Source organism: Lactuca saligna, chromosome 5 (assembly GCF_052625555.1).
Source record: "Lactuca saligna cultivar CGN05327 chromosome 5, ASM5262555v1, whole genome shotgun sequence".
NCBI classification, from domain to species: Eukaryota; Viridiplantae; Streptophyta; class Magnoliopsida; order Asterales; family Asteraceae; genus Lactuca; species Lactuca saligna.
This window is the reverse complement of record NC_136421.1, coordinates 273,806,924-273,826,243: the sequence shown is the minus strand read 5'-3', so window position 1 is coordinate 273,826,243 and position 19,320 is coordinate 273,806,924. Positions and strand designations below refer to the sequence as shown.

The 19,320-nt window shown below is 38.3% G+C and overlaps 2 protein-coding genes across 2 annotated transcripts; one reads left to right on the top strand and one right to left on the bottom strand.

Annotated features, from left to right (window-relative positions):
- Positions 1 to 262: 262 nt before the first annotated feature.
- Positions 263 to 3,950, bottom strand: LOC145047880 (ATP-dependent zinc metalloprotease FTSH 8, mitochondrial-like). The gene is made up of 6 exons (XM_078996238.1): positions 3,716 to 3,950; positions 3,417 to 3,627; positions 2,953 to 3,024; positions 2,616 to 2,743; positions 1,253 to 2,500; positions 263 to 1,184 (listed from the first exon to the last, which is right to left on the bottom strand). Exons 1-6 carry the CDS (start codon positions 3,773 to 3,775, stop codon positions 534 to 536), a joined length of 2,370 nt encoding a protein of 789 aa, XP_078852364.1. The 5' UTR covers positions 3,776 to 3,950; the 3' UTR covers positions 263 to 533.
- Positions 3,951 to 15,739: 11,789 nt separating this feature from the next.
- FES1A (Fes1A) lies at positions 15,740 to 17,912 on the top strand. Its single transcript, XM_078996237.1, has 6 exons — positions 15,740 to 15,968; positions 16,386 to 16,528; positions 16,618 to 16,668; positions 16,761 to 16,982; positions 17,078 to 17,180; positions 17,259 to 17,912. Exons 1-6 carry the CDS (start codon positions 15,883 to 15,885, stop codon positions 17,761 to 17,763), a joined length of 1,110 nt encoding a protein of 369 aa, XP_078852363.1. The 5' UTR covers positions 15,740 to 15,882; the 3' UTR covers positions 17,764 to 17,912.
- The last annotated feature ends 1,408 nt before the right edge of the window (positions 17,913 to 19,320 follow it).

Here is a 19,320-nt window from a genome sequence, read left to right as displayed (position 1 = left end):
TAAAAAATACTAAAAATTTTACAGTGCATCCGAAAAAAACATGGGTTGCCGGTGCCACTATAAGCACCATTGTGGATCCGCCACTGTTCTCTAGTCTACACGTTGAAAAAAAAAAAAAAATCATGCTCAATTAGTTTTTAACTACTTTTCCCTGTCTTTATCATGAAAAGGTAGTAGTGTTAAAAAATCATGTTCAATTAGTTTTGAACTATTTTTCCCTGTTTTTATCATGAAAAAGTAGTGGTATTCTATGACAAGGATAAACGGCAACACATGTATCAGATTGTAAATCACAATATCCCATAGTTGCAAACAAGGTAATATCTAATGTTGTTTGAATTCTCTTGAGATATCAACTCAAGCAAAGTGAACATGTTCCAAAATACTATATATATATACATCACCAATCTCCAAGAAACTTACTTGTGTTGCTAAATTTATTTATTGATTCAAACATCTAACAATCAACAAATCACTTCATATGCCATTCAAACAAAACCACCTCACCTTCACCTACCTGTTGACTGTTGAAGTCATTTTTCACCAGCTAATCCCTGGTCATCATTCTCCACAAACCCTTCCTTAAACCTATCATAATTCGTAGGTTCACTACTCTGAAAAGGCCGTTCACCAAGTATATGAACCAAATCCTCCTGATGCAACACTTCCTTTTCAAGCAACTGTTCTGCAAGCTGAGCCACTTGCTCTTTATGCTCCTCAATCAGTTGCAGTGTTCGTGAGTACGCTTTCGCAACCCATTCTCTCACCTCATTGTCTATTATCGCAGCTGTTTTGCTGCTGTAAGGCTTTGTCACCTCAAATGCATTATCATTTTGTGGAAAAGATAAAAGACCTACTTTCTCACTAAATCCATACACAGCCACTTGCGCATACGTCATCTTTGTTACCTTTTCCAAATCATTCTGAGCTCCCGTTGAAATCTTCCCAATCAAAACCTGCTCAGCTGCTCGACCTCCAAGTGTCATACAAGTCAAATCAAAAAGCTGTTCTTTAGTCATCAACAAGTTCTCATTAGGAACATACTGAGCAAAACCAAGAGCAGCAGTTCCTCTAGGAACAATAGTCACTTTAAGCAACGGTTCAGCATGTTCTAGAAACCATCCAGCAACCGCATGCCCAGACTCATGATACGCAACTGTCCTCCTTTCCAACTTACTTATCACCTGTCAAAACTCAAAAAAAACAATAATTCCAATTTTTCATTCAAAAAAAAAAAAAAAAAAAAACATACCCTGTTTTTCTTCTCCAAACCTCCAATAACCCTATCGATAGCCGCCTCAAAATGTTCCATAGTAATGACACCGCTCTCACACCTCGCAGCAATCAGCGCGGCTTCATTACATACATTCGCGATATCCGCTCCCGCAAATCCAGGTGTCAGCGCCGCAAGCCTTTTTGAATATTTTTCAGGGTCTTCGTCGAGCTTCAGCTTACAAAGATAAATTTTGAAAATTTGTCCGCGCCCTTTAATATCCGGTTTATCAATCGAAATTTGTCGATCAAATCTCCCGGGTCTCAACAAAGCTTTATCCAAAATATCGGGTCTATTTGTTCCCGCAAGTACAACAACTCCTGAAGTCGTACCGAATCCATCCATTTCAACTAATAACTGATTCAACGTGCTTTCGCGTTCATCGTTTCCACCTGAAAACCCACCACGACCACGTGCGCGTCCGATCGCGTCTATCTCATCGATGAAGATTATACTTGGTGCACACTGTCTTGCTTCTTGGAACAAACTGCGGACCCTTGCGGGTCCCACGCCGACAAACATTTCCATGAAGTCGGAACCGGAGATGGATAGGAAAGGAACGTCGGATTCACCCGCGGTTGCTTTAGCGAGAAGGGTTTTCCCGGTTCCCGGGGGGCCCACGAGAAGCGCGCCTTTTGGGATTTTCGCTCCTAATTCTTCGTATTTTTTAGGGTTTTTTAAGAAATGGACGAATTCCATGATTTCTTGTTTTGCTTCGTCGCAACCGGCTACGTCTTTGAAGTATACTTTGTTTTTGGAATTTTTATCAAGCTTTGTGACTTGTGCTTTGCCAATGTTGAAAATCCCACGTGCACCTTTTCCACCGGATCCAACATTGATTTGCATTCTTTTTAACATGAAATATAATGTTCCTAGGAGTAATAATGTTGGAGTAAGCCGGATTAGTTCTTGGATCCAATTTGTTTCTGAAGAATATGTGACAGGAATATAATTATGAGGGTCGATTCCCAATGCCTCCTGAGCTTCCTCGAGTTTCTCTTCGAATGTATCCACACTTCCAATATTGAAATAGTATTTGTAGTGGCTCACGTTTCGTCTGGGCCCCACATCGCTACTGTTGGGACCCCGGACACCTTCTTCACTGCTTTGGATTGTATTGGGCAGTGAGGTCTTTACATAAACTTTAGCAACAGATTTGTTGGTGACAACAATGTGGTCGACTAGACCAGGTTCTAGAAGCTTGTTTTTGAACTCCTGAAAACTTATCTGAAAATGAGGGAACATAAATCCAATCAACCAGGTTAATGACCATTGTTCCCATGTATAAGAAAAGAGAAAGCAAAGAGCATGTTTTAGAAAGAAAAGTAGTAAGAAAGAGTACCTGTTTTTGTTCCTGAGGAGCTAAAAAGATTGATGATAACACAAAAGCGAAAAACATCAAAGGTGAGATTAAACTCTGATATTGCTTCATCAGGTTCTCTCGATTGTCACCTTTACCAGAGTCCTCTCCTACATATACCACATTACTTGATGTCAATTTCTCAAGGTCCATACTACATGCTTTTAATATAATTTACTTTTTTCTAAATAAAGAAAATGCCAAATAACTACTTTGCAGTTTCTCAAGGTCCAAAAACAACTTGATATTTCTAACAGTTGAAGATGGGGTATTTAACACTGATGTTGTTTGTAGCTAATTGATAATACATATGGCATACCTTTAGAGCCCGATTTTTGTCCTTCTCCCTTTGGCACCTCTCTCTTTCCCTTTGGATAATAGTTTTCATAGTCTATGTGTATTCATCACAAAGATCAAATAGTCATAACCAGAACAAACAGAAAATGGAGAAATGAAATATGTGACTAAAGAACTTTTAGACTTCAATTTTCCGTATCATTATGCATAAATACAAAAAGTTGCACCAGAAGGGAAAAAGGTGATAACTTTGATCTTATAAAATGATAAATTTCATGTTAAATGCATACAAACAACATGTCTTCTGTTCGATTGAAGTGAATGAACCATCTTTCTAATAAATTGAAGTGAATGATGTTAACCATATGCTTGAAGTTCTCAAAATTGAAATAAGACTTTTTTTCCTTTTGTGAGTAGAAAGGTAAATAACCATAAAACAGGAGTAACAATTAATTTGAGGAACAAAACGGTTTTATTTTCCCTTACTTTTCCTCTTTGGTGCCTCGCTGCAGAACAGCCTTCGTAACCCTAGGTTTTTTGCAAAGAATTGAACTTCAGAAGCATCTATTTTGGGCTTAATAATCTGCCCCTTTGCACAAATTGAGGTCAAGTAGCTCCTTACGAGCCCTGCTCCGCCATCGAAGCGTGCGATGCTCGCATTTGCTGATGGTTCGCTTGAAATCAATCCCCTCACATTCTGCAATGAGGATTCATATCAAAAATTAACACTATTGTTTTTTTGTAATAATAGAACTTAATATTATAAACATGGAAGAGAGGATTACACGTTGGAACGTAGAGTGAGAGGAACGGGAGAGGTATCGTGAAATGCGTGTGAAAATCATTGTCTGGATGATCTGGACATGGATTGAAACCCTAGAAGAATCGAAATTTTGGTTGGTTTAAATTCAACCTAAAGCTGAAACGCAAGGGGAAGGATGGATGTTCACCGAGAAGAGAGAAAGAACTGAGGAGCAATTCCGTTATCATGGCCAAAATGCCCAAAATCAATTATCGTTCTGGTTGCTTCCATTGATTCCATTTGTAATTTTTCTTGAAAAATATTTTAAATAAAAAAACTAACAAAAAATGATAACTTATTTATTATATAAATTGGGAATAGGATTAATTAAGGTAATTAACTTTTCAGTTTGTTTATATGTAGGTAATTATCTTTTTTTTTTGTACACATCTAGGTAACAATTTTTTTTGGAATACATATGGTTATAGTAGGTCATAATGGTTACATGTGAACACTTTCAACAAGTTCGTTACCTACATTTGTAAAAAAAAATAGTTACCAAAATATGAACAAAACCAAAAGTAAGAGTAATTACACGAATGGTCCCTGTGGTTTGGGGAAATTTGTACTTTTGGTTCCTAACTTATTTTTTTTATTCGGATGGTGTCTATTATTTATTTTTTGTTGCGTTTTGTCCATGTCTTACCTAAAAAGACTATTGTGCTCTTATTAATTTAATTTTTTTAATTATTTTTTTTATTTATGTAAATTTTTATATGTTTAAAAAAACAAATAGATCCTACATATCTGTATCTCCTCATCATCCCATCTCTCATCATCCTCAACTTTTATTTCTTTTCCACCTTTAATGACATCGACGTCTTCACCATTCATTCTTTTTCGGTGTTTGTTCGCCAGAGTTGAAGTACCAAAAAAAAAGGATGGTGAAGACTTTCATATCACTAAAGATGCAAATATAATAGAAGTTGAAGATGATGAGAGAGGGATGGTGACCGGTGCGACCCAGATTAAATTTCTTAAATGTGGTTTAAGGTTTACGGTGAGGAGTTACAGATATGTGGGGTCTATTAATTTTTTTAAACATATAAAAATAAATACATAAATAAGAAAATTAACTAAAAAAATAAATTAATAATGTCACGCTAGTCTTTTTAGGTAAGACAGAGACTAAGTGCACAACAAAAATAAACAGTAGAGACCATCCGAGTTAAAAGAATAAGTTAGGGACCAAACTCACCAATTCTCCCAAACCATAGTGTAACGCCCGTAGATCAGGGCTAGTCAATTTAGAAACAATAAGCGTCAAAAATGACTTTTTTATAGAAGATTATTTAGGATGAATAATCCTAACTAAGTTGTAGTATATGTTACAAGGTTTCCGTGCATATAAAGAACGCAAAAATCCGAGTTATAACGAAGAAGTTATGACTTGTTAAAGTTTCGCGACAGAACCGGCACAACGCTGAATGATGTAAAAAGTGAATTTACGTTAGAGTGATATTTAGCCTTAGCGATCTAAACGAGAATCGAAGATCTCGTTGTTAGTAGCGAAACGACGAAAAGTTAGGCAAGAACGGACGTCGGACGAAGAAGTTATGAATTTATAACGAAATTTTCTGTCCCAACCTTTTAAATATAAATAATAAAAATAAAAGTCAAAATTAGCCAACGGAATCTAAACGAAAGTTGTAGAGCATAGTCTCACCTTCGCGTGGATATAAAGAACGTCGAAAATGGAGCTCGTATGAAGGAGATATGAATTTCCGAAGTTTATTAAATAATTAATAATTAAAATTAATTATTAAACCCCGGCATTATCCGAAGAGGAGTCAGCGGTCCGATCCGAAGTACGCCCCGCGTACAGCGAAGATGTCGACACTCGCACTCGAGGACTTCGGATGACAAACGCAGTGACGATTTCGGACCAGTACGCCCCGCGTACTCCGAGGCTCCAGCCTCCTATAAATAGGATGCGAGGGCAGCCGGCTTCTTTGCTATTTTTCTCCATTCTCTCTCCCGTTTTGCATCGTTTTGCATGCCAAAAAATACCCCGAAGCTCCGGTAATATTCCCGAGTCCCGAAGCAAGTCCCGAGATCCCGAAGATCCCGAGAGGTGCGGTTTCCGAGCCAAAGCTCTGCCCGCAAGAAGTTCGATTTTTGTAGAGATCTTCCAGATCTGCTGAGGATTTCTACTTTTACAAGTCGTAGTGCTGTCTGATCATCTTCTGATCAAGTGAGTGTATACTACCTTTCATAAACACGATAATAATACAAGTATGGTTTGAGTGTATTAAGTTATTGTTGTTTATATGTGTGAGTGTGTAGTTACTTTCTTATAACACATAAATATGACATATTTGCTATGAAATACGTGCTATGTGTTTATATGTTATTTGTCTATTTGAGATGGGCATGGAAATTGGAGTTTTATACAGATGTTAAATGATTTAAACTGTGTAAGTATTTATATCTACAAAATTGTTGGGTAGAACATAGGTAGATGGAATAGTTGGTGACTATGGAGTTAGCGCCTATTGTATAAACCTTGGCGACTATGGAGTTAGCGCACGTTGAGTAAACCTTGGCGACTATGGAGCTAGCGAACGTTGAGTAAACTTTGGCAACTATGGAGTTAGCGCTTGTTGAGTAAACCTTTGCGACTATGGAGTTAGCGCTTGTTAAGTGAACCTTGGTGACTATGGAGTTAGCGCCAGATAACTATGGATTTAGTACTTGATAAATAAGCTTTGGCAGCAATGGAATTCGTGCCAAATTCCTTACGAATAAATGAATGAAGGATAGTTGGTTCTTAGGGTAAAACCTTAAGAAGATAATGGGGATGGGTAATTGGGTTGATTGTTTGCTGGTTAAATATAATAATTATATTATTGTGGGTTGAAAACCCTATATGCTCACCAGGCTCCCAAGCCTGACCCACTTAGTTTTCTTTACATTACAGGTGATGGCACAAGAGTATAAGTTGGTGGACTTGACGAGAGATTTTGGATTATAGATCAGTAGTCATAAATAACTGTTGTAAGATTTATTTTATATTGTTTATGCTTTTGGTCTGTATCGAACATGACATCCCAAGGTTTTATTATTTAATGAAAATACATTCTCTTTGAGAAATGTTTTGATAAATTTTATCATATTTTATTTTGGGAACAAATTCTGCAACTCTTTTAATCAAAAGATTACTCTGATTTTATAAAACAAAGCATAAACAAATCGGTCTTTTCTGGCCGTGATTTTGGGGATGTCACACATAGGGACCACTCGTATAATTTACTCTTACTTTTGGTTTTGTTCATATTTGGGTAACTATTTTTTTGTACACATCTTAGTAACGAACTTGTTGAAAGTGTTTACATATAATCATTATGACCTGTTGTAGTTGGATGTAACTTGCTACAGCAAGTCATAATGGTCATATGTGAACAGTTCCAAAAAGTTTGTTATCTAGATGTATACAAAAAAAAAGATAGTTACCTATATGTGAAAAACCCGAAAAGTTAATTACCTTAATAAGTCATATTCTCATATAAATTAGGTGTGAGACTCATATACATTTAAAATAAAATTAAATAGCAAGACCTAAACATTCAGGAACATTCAGGATTTTTCAAATAAATTGTAGAAACTAAATACATTTGATCCATAACATATAAGTATTTTACGGTAAAACTGAAAATAGGTAAGGCATCCAACTTTTGTTCCAAGGTTCAAGTAACCACAACACTTTCCAAACAAATATTATTACGCACATAAGTGAAACAACATTTATATGATCATGAGAAAAATGTAAAGCTATAAATAAAAGTATAATGTTGTAATAAAAATAAATGTAATTAGGATAATATAGTATGTAGATTCTATAAAGTATAATATGTTAATAATAAAAAAACTATAATGATATAAATGAATATTTCAACAATTTGGATTATTTGAAATCATTTGGATTACATCCAAAGTTATTTAAAATGATTTTAACTCATGTGGAGTACAAACACTAAATATTATATAGACCTGATGCCCGGGTACTATTAGGTCAGGTTTAGGGAGGAGGACGTGGAGAATACCGCGTTTCAAACTCGTTATGGACATTATGAGTTCATGGTGATTCCGTTTGGGCTCACCAACACATCAACGATATTAATGGATCTAATGAATCGAGTCTGCAGACCTATGCTCGATCGCTCGGTCGTTGTGTTCATAAACGATATCTTGGTATACTCCAAGACCCGAGAGTAGCATGAAGAGAATCTTCGGGAGCTATTAGGAGTTTTGAGGCGAGAACGACTTTATGCTAAGTTCTTGAAGTGCGATTTTTGGTTACGCGAGGTTCAGTTCCTTAGACATCTCATTAACCAGGAGGAGATTTTGGTCGACCCGGCCAAAATCGATGCGGTTATGCGGTGGGAGGTTCCGAAATCTCCCTTGAATATCAGGAGCTTCTTGGGATTGGCAGGGTACTACCGGAGAATCATACATGATTTCTCCAAGACTGGAGTACCCCTCACTCGTCTGACGAGGAAGGGGTGGATTTTCGGTAGGGCCCCGAGCAGCAGAGGGCGTTTTAGACACTCAGACAGCGACTTTTTGAGGCTCTAGTCTTGACTCTCCCGAAGGGAGTTAAGGGTTTTGTAGTGTTTTGTGGTGCATCATCACGGGACTAGGAGCAGTCCTAATGTAGAGAGGACGGGTGATAACCTACGCGTCGCGGCAGCTGAAGCCGCACGATACGAGAGACCCTACTCACGATCTAGAGTTGGGAGCGGTGATATTCGCTCTCAAGATTTGGAGACATTACCTCTATAGGGTCTGTTGTACCATATACACGGACCACAAGAGTTTGAGACATATCATGGATCAACCGAACCTGAACATGAGACATCACAGGTGGCTGTATGTAGTCAAGGACTACAACTGTGAGATCCTTTACCACCCAGGTAAAGCGAACGTGGTTGCGGATGCTCTGAGCTGCAATTCAGTTGGATCTTCTACTCCAGTGACATGTATGAGGATATCGGTTGATTCTCCAATTGTGAGCTTGATCAGGGAAGCTCAAGCTAAGGGTATGCTTCAGGAGAATTTGAAGCTTGAGAAGATTAGGGGTGAGAACACCTGATTTGTGCAGGATAACCATGGATTATTGACTCGTTATGCCCGGGTCTGGGTTCTGATGTCTGGTGGGGTCAGATAGATTGTTCTAGAGGAGGCTCATAAGTCTCATTTCTCTATTCACCTGGGGACCACCAAGATGTACCGGGATTTGTGTTTGAGCTACTGGTGGCCAGACATGAAGAGAGGGATTGCATGGTATGTTGAGAGGTGCTTGACCTGTTAGATGGTCAAGGCCGAGCCTTAGAGGCTGCATGGTCAGTTGTAGCCTCTGTAGATTCCCATGTGGAAATAGGACCAGGTCACTCTGGATTTTATCACCAAGTTGCCGAGGACGGCGAAGAGCTATGACGTTATTTGGGTCATCGTGGACCGATTGAGCAAGAGCGCCCACTTCTTAGCGATACGGGAGAGTTCATCAGTCGAGAAGCTGGCCAATGTGTATATTCACGGATCATTGTTTGCCATGGGATGTCGGTATCTATTGTCTCAAATCGATACATTCGGTTCACCTCCCGTTTCTAGCAGAAGTTCCATGAGGAACTGGGCACGCGTTTGCATTTCAGCACAACCTATCATCCGCAGACAGATGGCCAGAGTGCACGGACCATACAGACTTTCGAGGATATGTTAAGAGTCTGCGTTATTGACTTCGGTGGGAGCTGGGACTCCTACCTACCCCTTGTAGAGTTCTCCTATAACAATAACTTTCATTCCACTACTGGTGCTCCACATATGAGTTGTTGTATGGACAGAGATGTCTCACCCTAGTCTGTTGGGGTGAGATCGGTCATAGGGTGATGTGACGGACAGAGGTAGTTCTTCAGACTACCAAGAGGATTCAGCAAATCAGGAAGCAACTACAGACTGCTCAGAGTCGACAGAAGAGTTATGTTGATAGACGTCGATCTGAGCTAGAGTTTCAGGTGGGTGACATGGTACTCTTGAATGTCTCACACTGGAAGGGTGTGATTCACTTTTGAAAGAGGGGGAAGTTGGGTCCCCGATTCATTGGACCATTCCGGATTATTGTCGCGGTTGGCAAGGTAGCATATAGACTGGATCTTCTGGAGGAGCTTCGTCATATTCATAACACTTTCCATGTTTCGCAGTTGCAGAAGTGCATATCGGACGAGGATGCGACAGTCTCGATGGATGATATTCAGGTTGACGAGCGCCTGAACTATGTAGAGCAACCAGTGGCTATTTTGGAGAGGAAGATAAAGGTTCTGCACAACAAGAGATACCTCTGGTAAAGGTACATTGGCGACATCGGAAGGGATTTGAATGGACTTGGGAGCCAGAGTCTGAGATGCGGGAGCATTATTCAGATATATTTGATACAGTGGACATCAATGATGAAGTCTAGGTCAAGTGGGGGAGAGTTATGACATCCCGAGATTTTGCAAGGATTTCCGAATCCTCTCTTCTATAATTATTTTGTCATTTGTAGTCGCTGGGGTTAGAAGAGTCGACCCATGAGGAGCCTAAGGGATAAAGTTGCAACTTTGATAACAAGACTAGTACGCTAAGTGTACTAGGAGCACCCTAGTACGTTGAGCGTACACTTGTGTACGCTAGGCATACTCGCATCTGATGGAAACCCTGATATTTAGGGTATGAGTGCTATATAAACATCCTTATGAGCTCAAAACCCTCCATCATCTCAGCCTCTATTGTTTTGAGCCTTTTTCACCAAACCCTAATCCCTTTCTTGAATGTGTGAGATAAAACTGGGTATTTTAAGTAGTTGGAGAAGAAGGTCTTGCATCAAGAAGTTGGAGAAGGAAGACAACCTTATAGATCTGAGGTTTCTTTGTGCTCAAGAAGCTCGAGGAGGTAAAAAGCTCCAAAATTATGCTTGTATAATGTAGATCTTTTCATGCTAGCTTTATGGAACCATTTGTTGTCCCAAAAGTCCCAAGTTGGTGCATGTTATGATTTGAACGAAATAAACAGCCCTTTCAGACCCTAGAGAGGGTCCTAAGTGATAAAAATGATGTCCTAATGATTGAAAGTGTCCCATGCGTGTAGTAGGAAGGTCTTAATGAGTTAAGACTGTGTATTAGGAACTTTTTGGACGTCCAAAGTCCTAAAGTTCAAGACTTTATGGTTCTAAGGCACATTTGGTTGATAGATCTAGAGTTTGGACTTAAGTGCTTAAGCCATTAAGTACTTATTAGGGTTTTGGAAAAACCTCGCGTACGCCCCGCACAATTTCTATATGCCCAACGTACTGAGTCAACCACCTCGATGGTGGTCAACGCAGAACAAAAGTACACCCAGCGTACCAAAGGAGTATGCCCCGCGTACACCCTCTGTTGGGCTTTTGATGATTTGGGCTTTAGGATTGGGCTCCTTTGGGCCAGTTTGATATGGGCCTTGATGGGCTTTCTGAATAAATGTTTTTTTGGGCCATTAATGGTAATAGACCTTAAATGAGGTCGATTTGGGAGTTAGGTACCAATTGGGAAAATCAGGCCAATAACGGGCCTTAAGTATATGGACTTTTGGATAGTAATTGGGCCTTGGCACAAATTAGAGAAAAGGCAAAATGGACTATGTGGACCCTTAGTCAAGATTGATGTCCCATGTGTCGATTTAGTAATTGTTATTTTGGATAGTTCGGGATTTTCGGTGAGACAATGATCGGAGACTTTTAGTCTAAGTTCAACATTACTTATGAGGTGAGTTGTCCTCATTATATCAAAATGGTCTAAGGCACCAATTTCGGCCCTTTTCGGATTTGTATCCCGGTTATTTCCTGATATGCTCATTGATTTATATCATGGTAGTTAGGATGGTGATGTATTTAGTGACCTGGTTAGGTCGGTATCCTGATATATAAGATGATGCTATGTTAGTGATCGGTTAGGTCTGTATCTAGGTTATAGGATGTTGCTATGATTAGTGATCTGATAGATCAATTTGACTAATATATATGCTAGCATATGATATTTATGTGCACGTGATTGTTTGATTGGGGGCTGGGTTGAGGCGGTCTTGCTTTGTGTTGAAGACCAACATATCCAGGGCAGTCCGGATAGATTGAAGGCCCTACGAGGCGGTCCAGTCAGGCTGAAGGCCCGATGAGCGGTCCGGATAGGCTGTAAGCCCTGCAAGGCGATCCATACGCAACAAAGGCATGGAGAGCGGTCCAGGTAGGTTGAATTCTTACGATGCTGTCCAATTAGGCTGAATGCTCATTATGCATGCTGTTTGTTTATATGATATGATTATGATTGTATGTCGTTAATATTTTAGGGAAACTCACTAAGCTTCGGGCTTACAATTGTTGATTATGTTTCCATTCTAGCTTTATGATTGTATAGTGTTAATATGATATAATTATGATTGTATGGCATTAATATTTTGGGGGAAACTCACTAAGCTCCATTAGGTAAAAAGCTCCAAACTTATGCTTGTATAATGTAGATCTTTCCATGCTAGCTTTATGGAACCATTTCTTGTCCCAAAAGTCCCAAGTTGGTGCATGTTATGATTTGAACGAAATAAACTGTCCTTTCAGACCCTAGAGAGGGTCCTAAGTGATAAAAATGATGTCCTAATGACTGAAAGTGTCCCATGCATGTAGTAGGAAGGTCTTAATGGGTTAAGACCGTGTATTAGGAACTTTTTAGACGTCCAAAGTCCTAAAGTTCAAGACTTTATGGTTCTAAGGCACATTTGGTCGATAGATCTGGAGTTTGAACTTAAGTGGTTAAGCCATTAAGCACTTATTAGGGTTTTGGCAAAACCTCGCGTACGCCCCGTGTAATTTCTATACACCCAACGTACTGAGTTAACCAACTCGATGGTGGTCAACGCAAAATGGAAGTACGCCCAGCGTACCAGAGGAGTACGCCACGTGTACGCCCTCTGTTGGGCTTTGATGATTTAGGCTTCGGGATTAGGCTCCTTTTGGGCCAGTTTGACATGGGCCTTGCTGGGCTTTCTGAATAAATGTTTTTTGGGGCCATTAATGGTAATAGACCTTAAATGAGGTCGATTTGGGAGTTGGAGCCCAATTGGGAAAGTCGGGCCAATAATGGGTCTTAAGTATATGGACTTTTAGACAGTGGATTTGATAACTGGGCCTTGGCCCAAATTAGAGAAAAGGAAAAATGGACTATGTGGACCCTTAGTCAAGATTAATATCCCATGTGTTGACTTATTAATTGTTATTTTCGATAGTTCGGGATTTTTGGTGAGACAACGATCGAAGAATTTTAGTCTAAGTTCAACATTACTTGTAAGGTGAGTTGTCCTCACTATATCAACAGGGTCTAAGGCACCAATGCCGACCCTTTTTCGGATTTGTATCCGGGTTATTTCCTTATATGCTCATTGATTTACATCATGGTAGTTAGGATGTGGTTTGCTTAGTGACCTGGTTAGGTCGGTATCCTGATATATAGGATGATGCTATGTTAGTGATGGGTTAGGTCTGTATTCAGGTTATAGGATGTTGCTATGATTAGTGATCTGATATATCAGTTTGACTATTATATATGCTAGCATATGATATTTATGTGCACATGATTGTTTGATTGAGGTTGGGTTGAGGTGGTATTGGTTTGTGTTGAATGCCAACATACCCAACGCGATCCGGATAGACTGAAGGCCCTGCGAGGCGGTGGCGATCCAGTCAGGCCGAAGGCCCGACTAGCGGTTCAGATAGGCTATAGGCCCTACAAGGCGATCCAGACGTGTTGAAGGCGTGGAAAGCCGTCCAGATAGGCTGAAGGCCTGCCAGGCGGTCTAGTTAGGCTGATTGCTCATTATGCATGCTGTTTGTTTATATGATATGATTATGATTGTGTGGCGTTAATATTTTGGGGAAACTCACTAAGCTTCGAGCTTACAATTGTTGATTATGTTTTAGGTAGTTATGATGACTGCGACAAGGCGAAGGTGTGATCGTGCACCTCCTTAAAATTTCATGATTTGATGATGGGGATACTCTGATGTTTAACCTATTTTGAAAACAAATTGTAATAACTTAATGGATTTAATTTTTTTTTAAAAGTTTTAAATTGGCTTGAATTTTATGGGTGTTACAAAAAGACCATAACATGCATACTTCAATCCCTACCTTAGATCTATGATGTTGAAGCACCAAGATGAGAACTTTATACCTTTAATAGGCTGAAAATGATGTAAAACCTCTGGATCTACAAGCTCTCATCAATCCCTCGCTTCTACTCTAAACACGTTCTTCTTCAAAATACCCAAATAACACCAAAAGGCTCAAGGTAGGCTCAAAATTCGTGCAAGAGGCTTATGGTTTTGTTCTTAGGGTTAGGTAGGATGGAGGCGGAAGGAAATGAGGGTTGGAGGTGAGTTAACGTGTTTACATAGGGTTTAAGAACCGAAAATTAGGGTTTAATCTGCCCATACAAATGCAGCACATTCCCTTGGGGAATGCATAGCGTTCCCAAATGCACCCGCGTCCGTAATACCCAAGTATGCCATGCATACACATCTCGTACGCCCCGCGTATCCGGTTTGGCCCAAACCCTTCTAACTTCAAATGGTCATAACTTCTTCGTTATAACTTCGATTTTGACGTTCTTTATATCCACAAAAAGGTAACGAGAAACCCTACTCTTCTGTCAACTTTATTTAGCTTGAAAACCAACCGAACTAAAATCCAAAATTCATAAAAGGTCCGAACCAATGCCTTTACCGATATCCTTGGCTCTAAAGAACAACCTGAACCCTTTCATCACATAACCATCAGCACCCACATCCAAATGGGTTTACACCTTTCTTCCTTAAGGCCCTAAACCTTATGATAACTGATGATTGGGCCGCAACCCCAAATAACAAAGCGATTTGGAACCGAGTGTTACAAGATACGAGCCCTACTTTCCCGATTTGCGCTCTACGCCCAATGTAGAATTCAATACGTCGAGTGTACCGACCAAGATTGAATTTCGTTGACTTTTGTGGAATTTGACCATTTGAGGATTAAGTGGATGGTGAGGGGTTTGCGAGGGGTAAAATGGTCTTTTACTCTAAGTGTGTGGACTAGACTTGTCTTGGGCCTTAGTAGTGTGTGTGTGAAAATAAATTAATTATTAGTTAAGGTTAATTGGTGTATTTAATTAGGTGGAGTCTAATTCTAGCAGTTCGGGTATGAGTTCTATCAGTTATTAGTATCAGGTGAGTCTCATCACTTATTCTTACCCGTGTGGTAGAATAATTGTATATGTATGTGACGACCAGTTGGGTCTATGTGTTATAATAGTGGTTGTGTTGTTTATATGTGTTGAGATTTTGGGTAGTCTCCAGGGTTGCTGATAACTCATCGTGATGTATGTGTTATTTTGGGGAACTCACTAAACGTTGTGCTTAAGGTTGTTGATTAAATGTGTTTCAGGTACTTTTGAGGATCATGAGAAGGCGAATGCTTGATTATACGCATTTTTCAGAAGATTTTGTTTGGACATTTTGGAACACTCTGATATTTTGATGTGGAATTGTATTTGACATTATGATTTTTCCTGGGTTGGTTTTTATAAAAACTGTTTTTCTATGGTTTTAAAAATAAAAGTTTTGGTTTGAAAACTTAGATGTTTCAGATTTTTTAAAGCGCATTCTATGTACCTTTGCGTGTGCGTGTTGGAGGACGATACTATGTTGGAGATGAGAATTGACTTGACGTAACCTCCAACCTTTATTTTGCCATGTAACCTAATGAAATCGGTACTTTGGCCTTTCCTCATAATTTCATTAAAATATTTTATCCAAAGTCAACGAAAAATTAATTTAAGACTTTTATCAATTTAATAGTAAATAGTTGAATTTTTTATGATATTAGTCAATTTTTTATGTATTAGTCATTTTATAATCAATCAACTGTGCATTTGAACAAATGAAGGGTCGACTGCGTTCAGCGGTTCTAAGTAGCTTCCAGAATCATCTTTAGCACTCTACATCTCTATATAAATCAACTATCGATCCCGTCAAGTCTTCTCTCATATTCCGATTCCGATTGTAGTTGGATTAACTTACACAAAACTGATCAGAGTTTGTAATTAGGGTTTACGTTTTGTTGATATGGCGAAAGAGGGACCTAACTGGGACGGCTTGCTTAAATGGAGCATTGCTCATTCCGACGGCACTGGAACCGCGAGAAAGTTAAGGTACGCTAACCCCGTTTCAATTTGTTTATCCGCTTTCAGTGAGTTGAGTTATTTCTTGTTTGCTTCAATTTGGGAGTTTGATTTCTTTTTATTGATTGTGATTAACAATCATGTTTGGAAAAAAGTGTTTATCTACTTGTTGTATTCGCTATTCATCCCAGACTAAATAACTTGCGTTAAGAATCAAAAGGTCACGTTGACTGTTGTTTGTAGGCCGTGGTTCATTGTCTTGTTTCCTTTGTTTTCTAGGTGTTTAGGTGTTTCATATGTTATTATGTTTAGGTAGACTTTTCAAATGGAATATTGATGCTACATATATCACTGATTTGTAATTTATAGTATTACTGTAGTTATGCTGGGGATTCAATATTTGTACTATTTACATGTTATAATTTCTCTTTCTTTTATATCGCATAGTGAGGATGATCGGAAATGGTTCATGGAAGCTATGCAAGCTCAAACTATTGATGTGGTCAAACGAATGAAAGAGATAACTCTTGTTATGCAAACTCCTGATAATATCCTGGAGGAACAAGGAGTAACATCAACAGATCTTGAAGGTATATGACAAATACTTTATACTTTTATATTCAATCGACATTTTAAACCACACCAAGGTGTTTACAATGCTATGCTTCTTTCTTTGAAGGTATGCTTGATGAACTTCAGGACCATGTCGAATCCATTGATATGGCCAATGGTAAGCTTTTCCTTCCATTCCTTTTCACATACTTACTATTCATTACAGAATCCAAGTTCTCTAATGTAGTTAACTGATGCACTCTATGTCAGATCTTCACTCCATAGGTGGTTTGACCCCTTTGCTCAACTATCTTAAAAACTCCCATGCTAATATCAGAGCCAAGGCTGCAGAGGTTGTAAGTACAATTGTCCAAAACAATCCAAAAAGTCAACAATTAGTCATGGATGCAAATGGCATGGAACCTTTACTTTCAAATTTCACTTCTGATGATGATGTCACCAGTCGCACCAAGGCACTTGGTGCAATTTCCTGTGAGTAGTCCTTCAATATTCATATATCATATACCTCTTTTTTATGTGCTTTTCATTTTATAAACTGTAACACATTTTCCAATTGTTAATTCCAGCTTTGATCAGACACAACAAACCAGGGATTGAAGCATTCCGCCTTTCAAATGGTTATGCTGCTTTGAAAGATGCTCTAAGCTCTGAAAGTGTTAGATTCCAGAGGTATCCATCTGTTAGTTTTTTTCTCATTATGTCTATTAAGTCAAATAGAAACATATTATGAAATTGATTAAAATGCAGGAAAGCACTGAACTTGATTCAGTATCTGCTTCAAGAAAACCCAAGCGACTGCAGTGTTGTTACAGAACTTGGGTTTCCACGAATCTTGAGACACCTGGCAGGAAGTGAAGATGCAGAAGTAAGAGAAGGTGCATTGAGTGGTCTTCATGAGCTTGCAAAGGTTGAATCATCAGTAGTAGAGAAAGATGATGAGAAATTCAAAAAAGTACTTGAAGATAGGATTAATGACATCAGCATGATGTCATTAGAGGATCTTGCTGCTGTTAGAGAAGAAAGACAGCTTGTTGACTCTCTTTGGACTGCTTATTACAACGAGCCATCTTTGCTTAGAGAGAAGGGGCTTGTTGTTCTTCCAGAGGATGAAGATGATGCTCAAAAACCACCGCCAGATGTCGCGTCTAAAGTATTCAAGTCTCCTCTTAGACCTCCACAGAGACCTCCATCAAGTAATGATGAAAAGTCAAAATCTGATAAGAAAGAAACCCCTTTGTTACTTGGACCTTGATTCTCAAATCACAGGTTGCAATGTTACTTTATGTTTTGCTTTTTTCTTGTTGAATATTGTTTTTGTTGCTACGTTTTAATAGTATTTTTTCTTTATGTGTAAAATGCATTTTGGAGGAAATTTGTTTGAATTATGAGTTTCTTTTGTTAGTATTGTTTTACGTATGTTTGATCATGTGGAGGCTTGTAGTTGATCTCAAGTCTCTGAGAAAACGGTTCTCAGTTTAGAAAAAAACCAAAGTATTTATAAGAAAATTGGATACTCACACTCCATCATTCCTCGACGCAAAAATTTGTTCAACATAATTCAATGTTCAACTTTTTTGTTCATCACGTCCATTAACAATCCTGAAATCATGATATACATCAGCATTCAGCCAGTTGATGCCTTTAAACATGTATACAAAAGGAACAAACAAATGTATACTGAGTTTGAATTAATTTGAAGACTATAAATAACCGTGTAAAAGAGGAACAAACAGATGTATGAGTTCCAATTATGATATATTTCAGTAATGATCAAGTTTTATTAAAATTGTACACCATATTGTTAAATAATGAAAATGAAGGGGTGTTTGGGATTGCTTTAAATTGAAAAGTTTTTTTTTTTTTTTTTTTTTTTAAACGAACTTTTTGATTTTAATTTTTGAGAGGTACAAAAGCCAAAAGTTAGATTTAAAAAGTGTTTGTCTAATATTTTTTGACTTTTTAAGGTAATTTATTTTTTAAGAAGGTAAAAGTTACAAAAAAAAATCATCATTTCTTGTCTTTTTGGAAAACCATCAACTCCTTATCAAAAAGTTTTCAAAAGGCTTTTTGCAAATGCCAAACATCTTATGAATTTTTTTATTTTTTTGGAAAAACCAAAAGTTAAAAAATCACTTAAAAAGTAATCTCAAGCACCCCCGAAATATTTGTTGCTGAAGCTATCAAAAGAGTGTTTGTGCTTGTAAGTTTGGTTGTTGGAATTAGGGTTGGGCAATTGGACCAGAACTGAATCGGGACGCATTATCATATTGAGGGTCTGGTATCAATTCTTAAGATTGATCATTTTCGGTTTGGGTTTTAGCAAATTTTGTGCTATTAGTTTCACCTAAAGAACTGGGACCGACCCAGAGGGACATGATGTTTTCTTTCCAACATATAGTTTATTGAATTTGTCATCTTTACACTTTTATATAGTAAATTGGTTGTACTTCATTTTAAACTAGACAAACAGTTACATATTGATTGAGTTATAGGCTTTTTTCAGAGAGTTTTAAAATTGAATTTATGTTGTATATGTATTGTCTACTTGTACTAAATGCATACAAAATATACGGACTCCAACTGGGTATTTGATTAGAAATCTGAGATCGGTACCAGCACCGGTGTAGTCTTACCGGTCCGTTATCGGTTTTCATAATCAGACTTAATTGGTACGGTTCCCCTGGGTCAAGTCGATTGCTCGAACCTAGTGATTTGCAATTGATAACAAGTAAAAATGTACTTTTGGTAAAGTAAAAATGTGATTAGTAAATGTAAAAAATGTGTTCTTAGTAACGGTCAAAATTCAAAG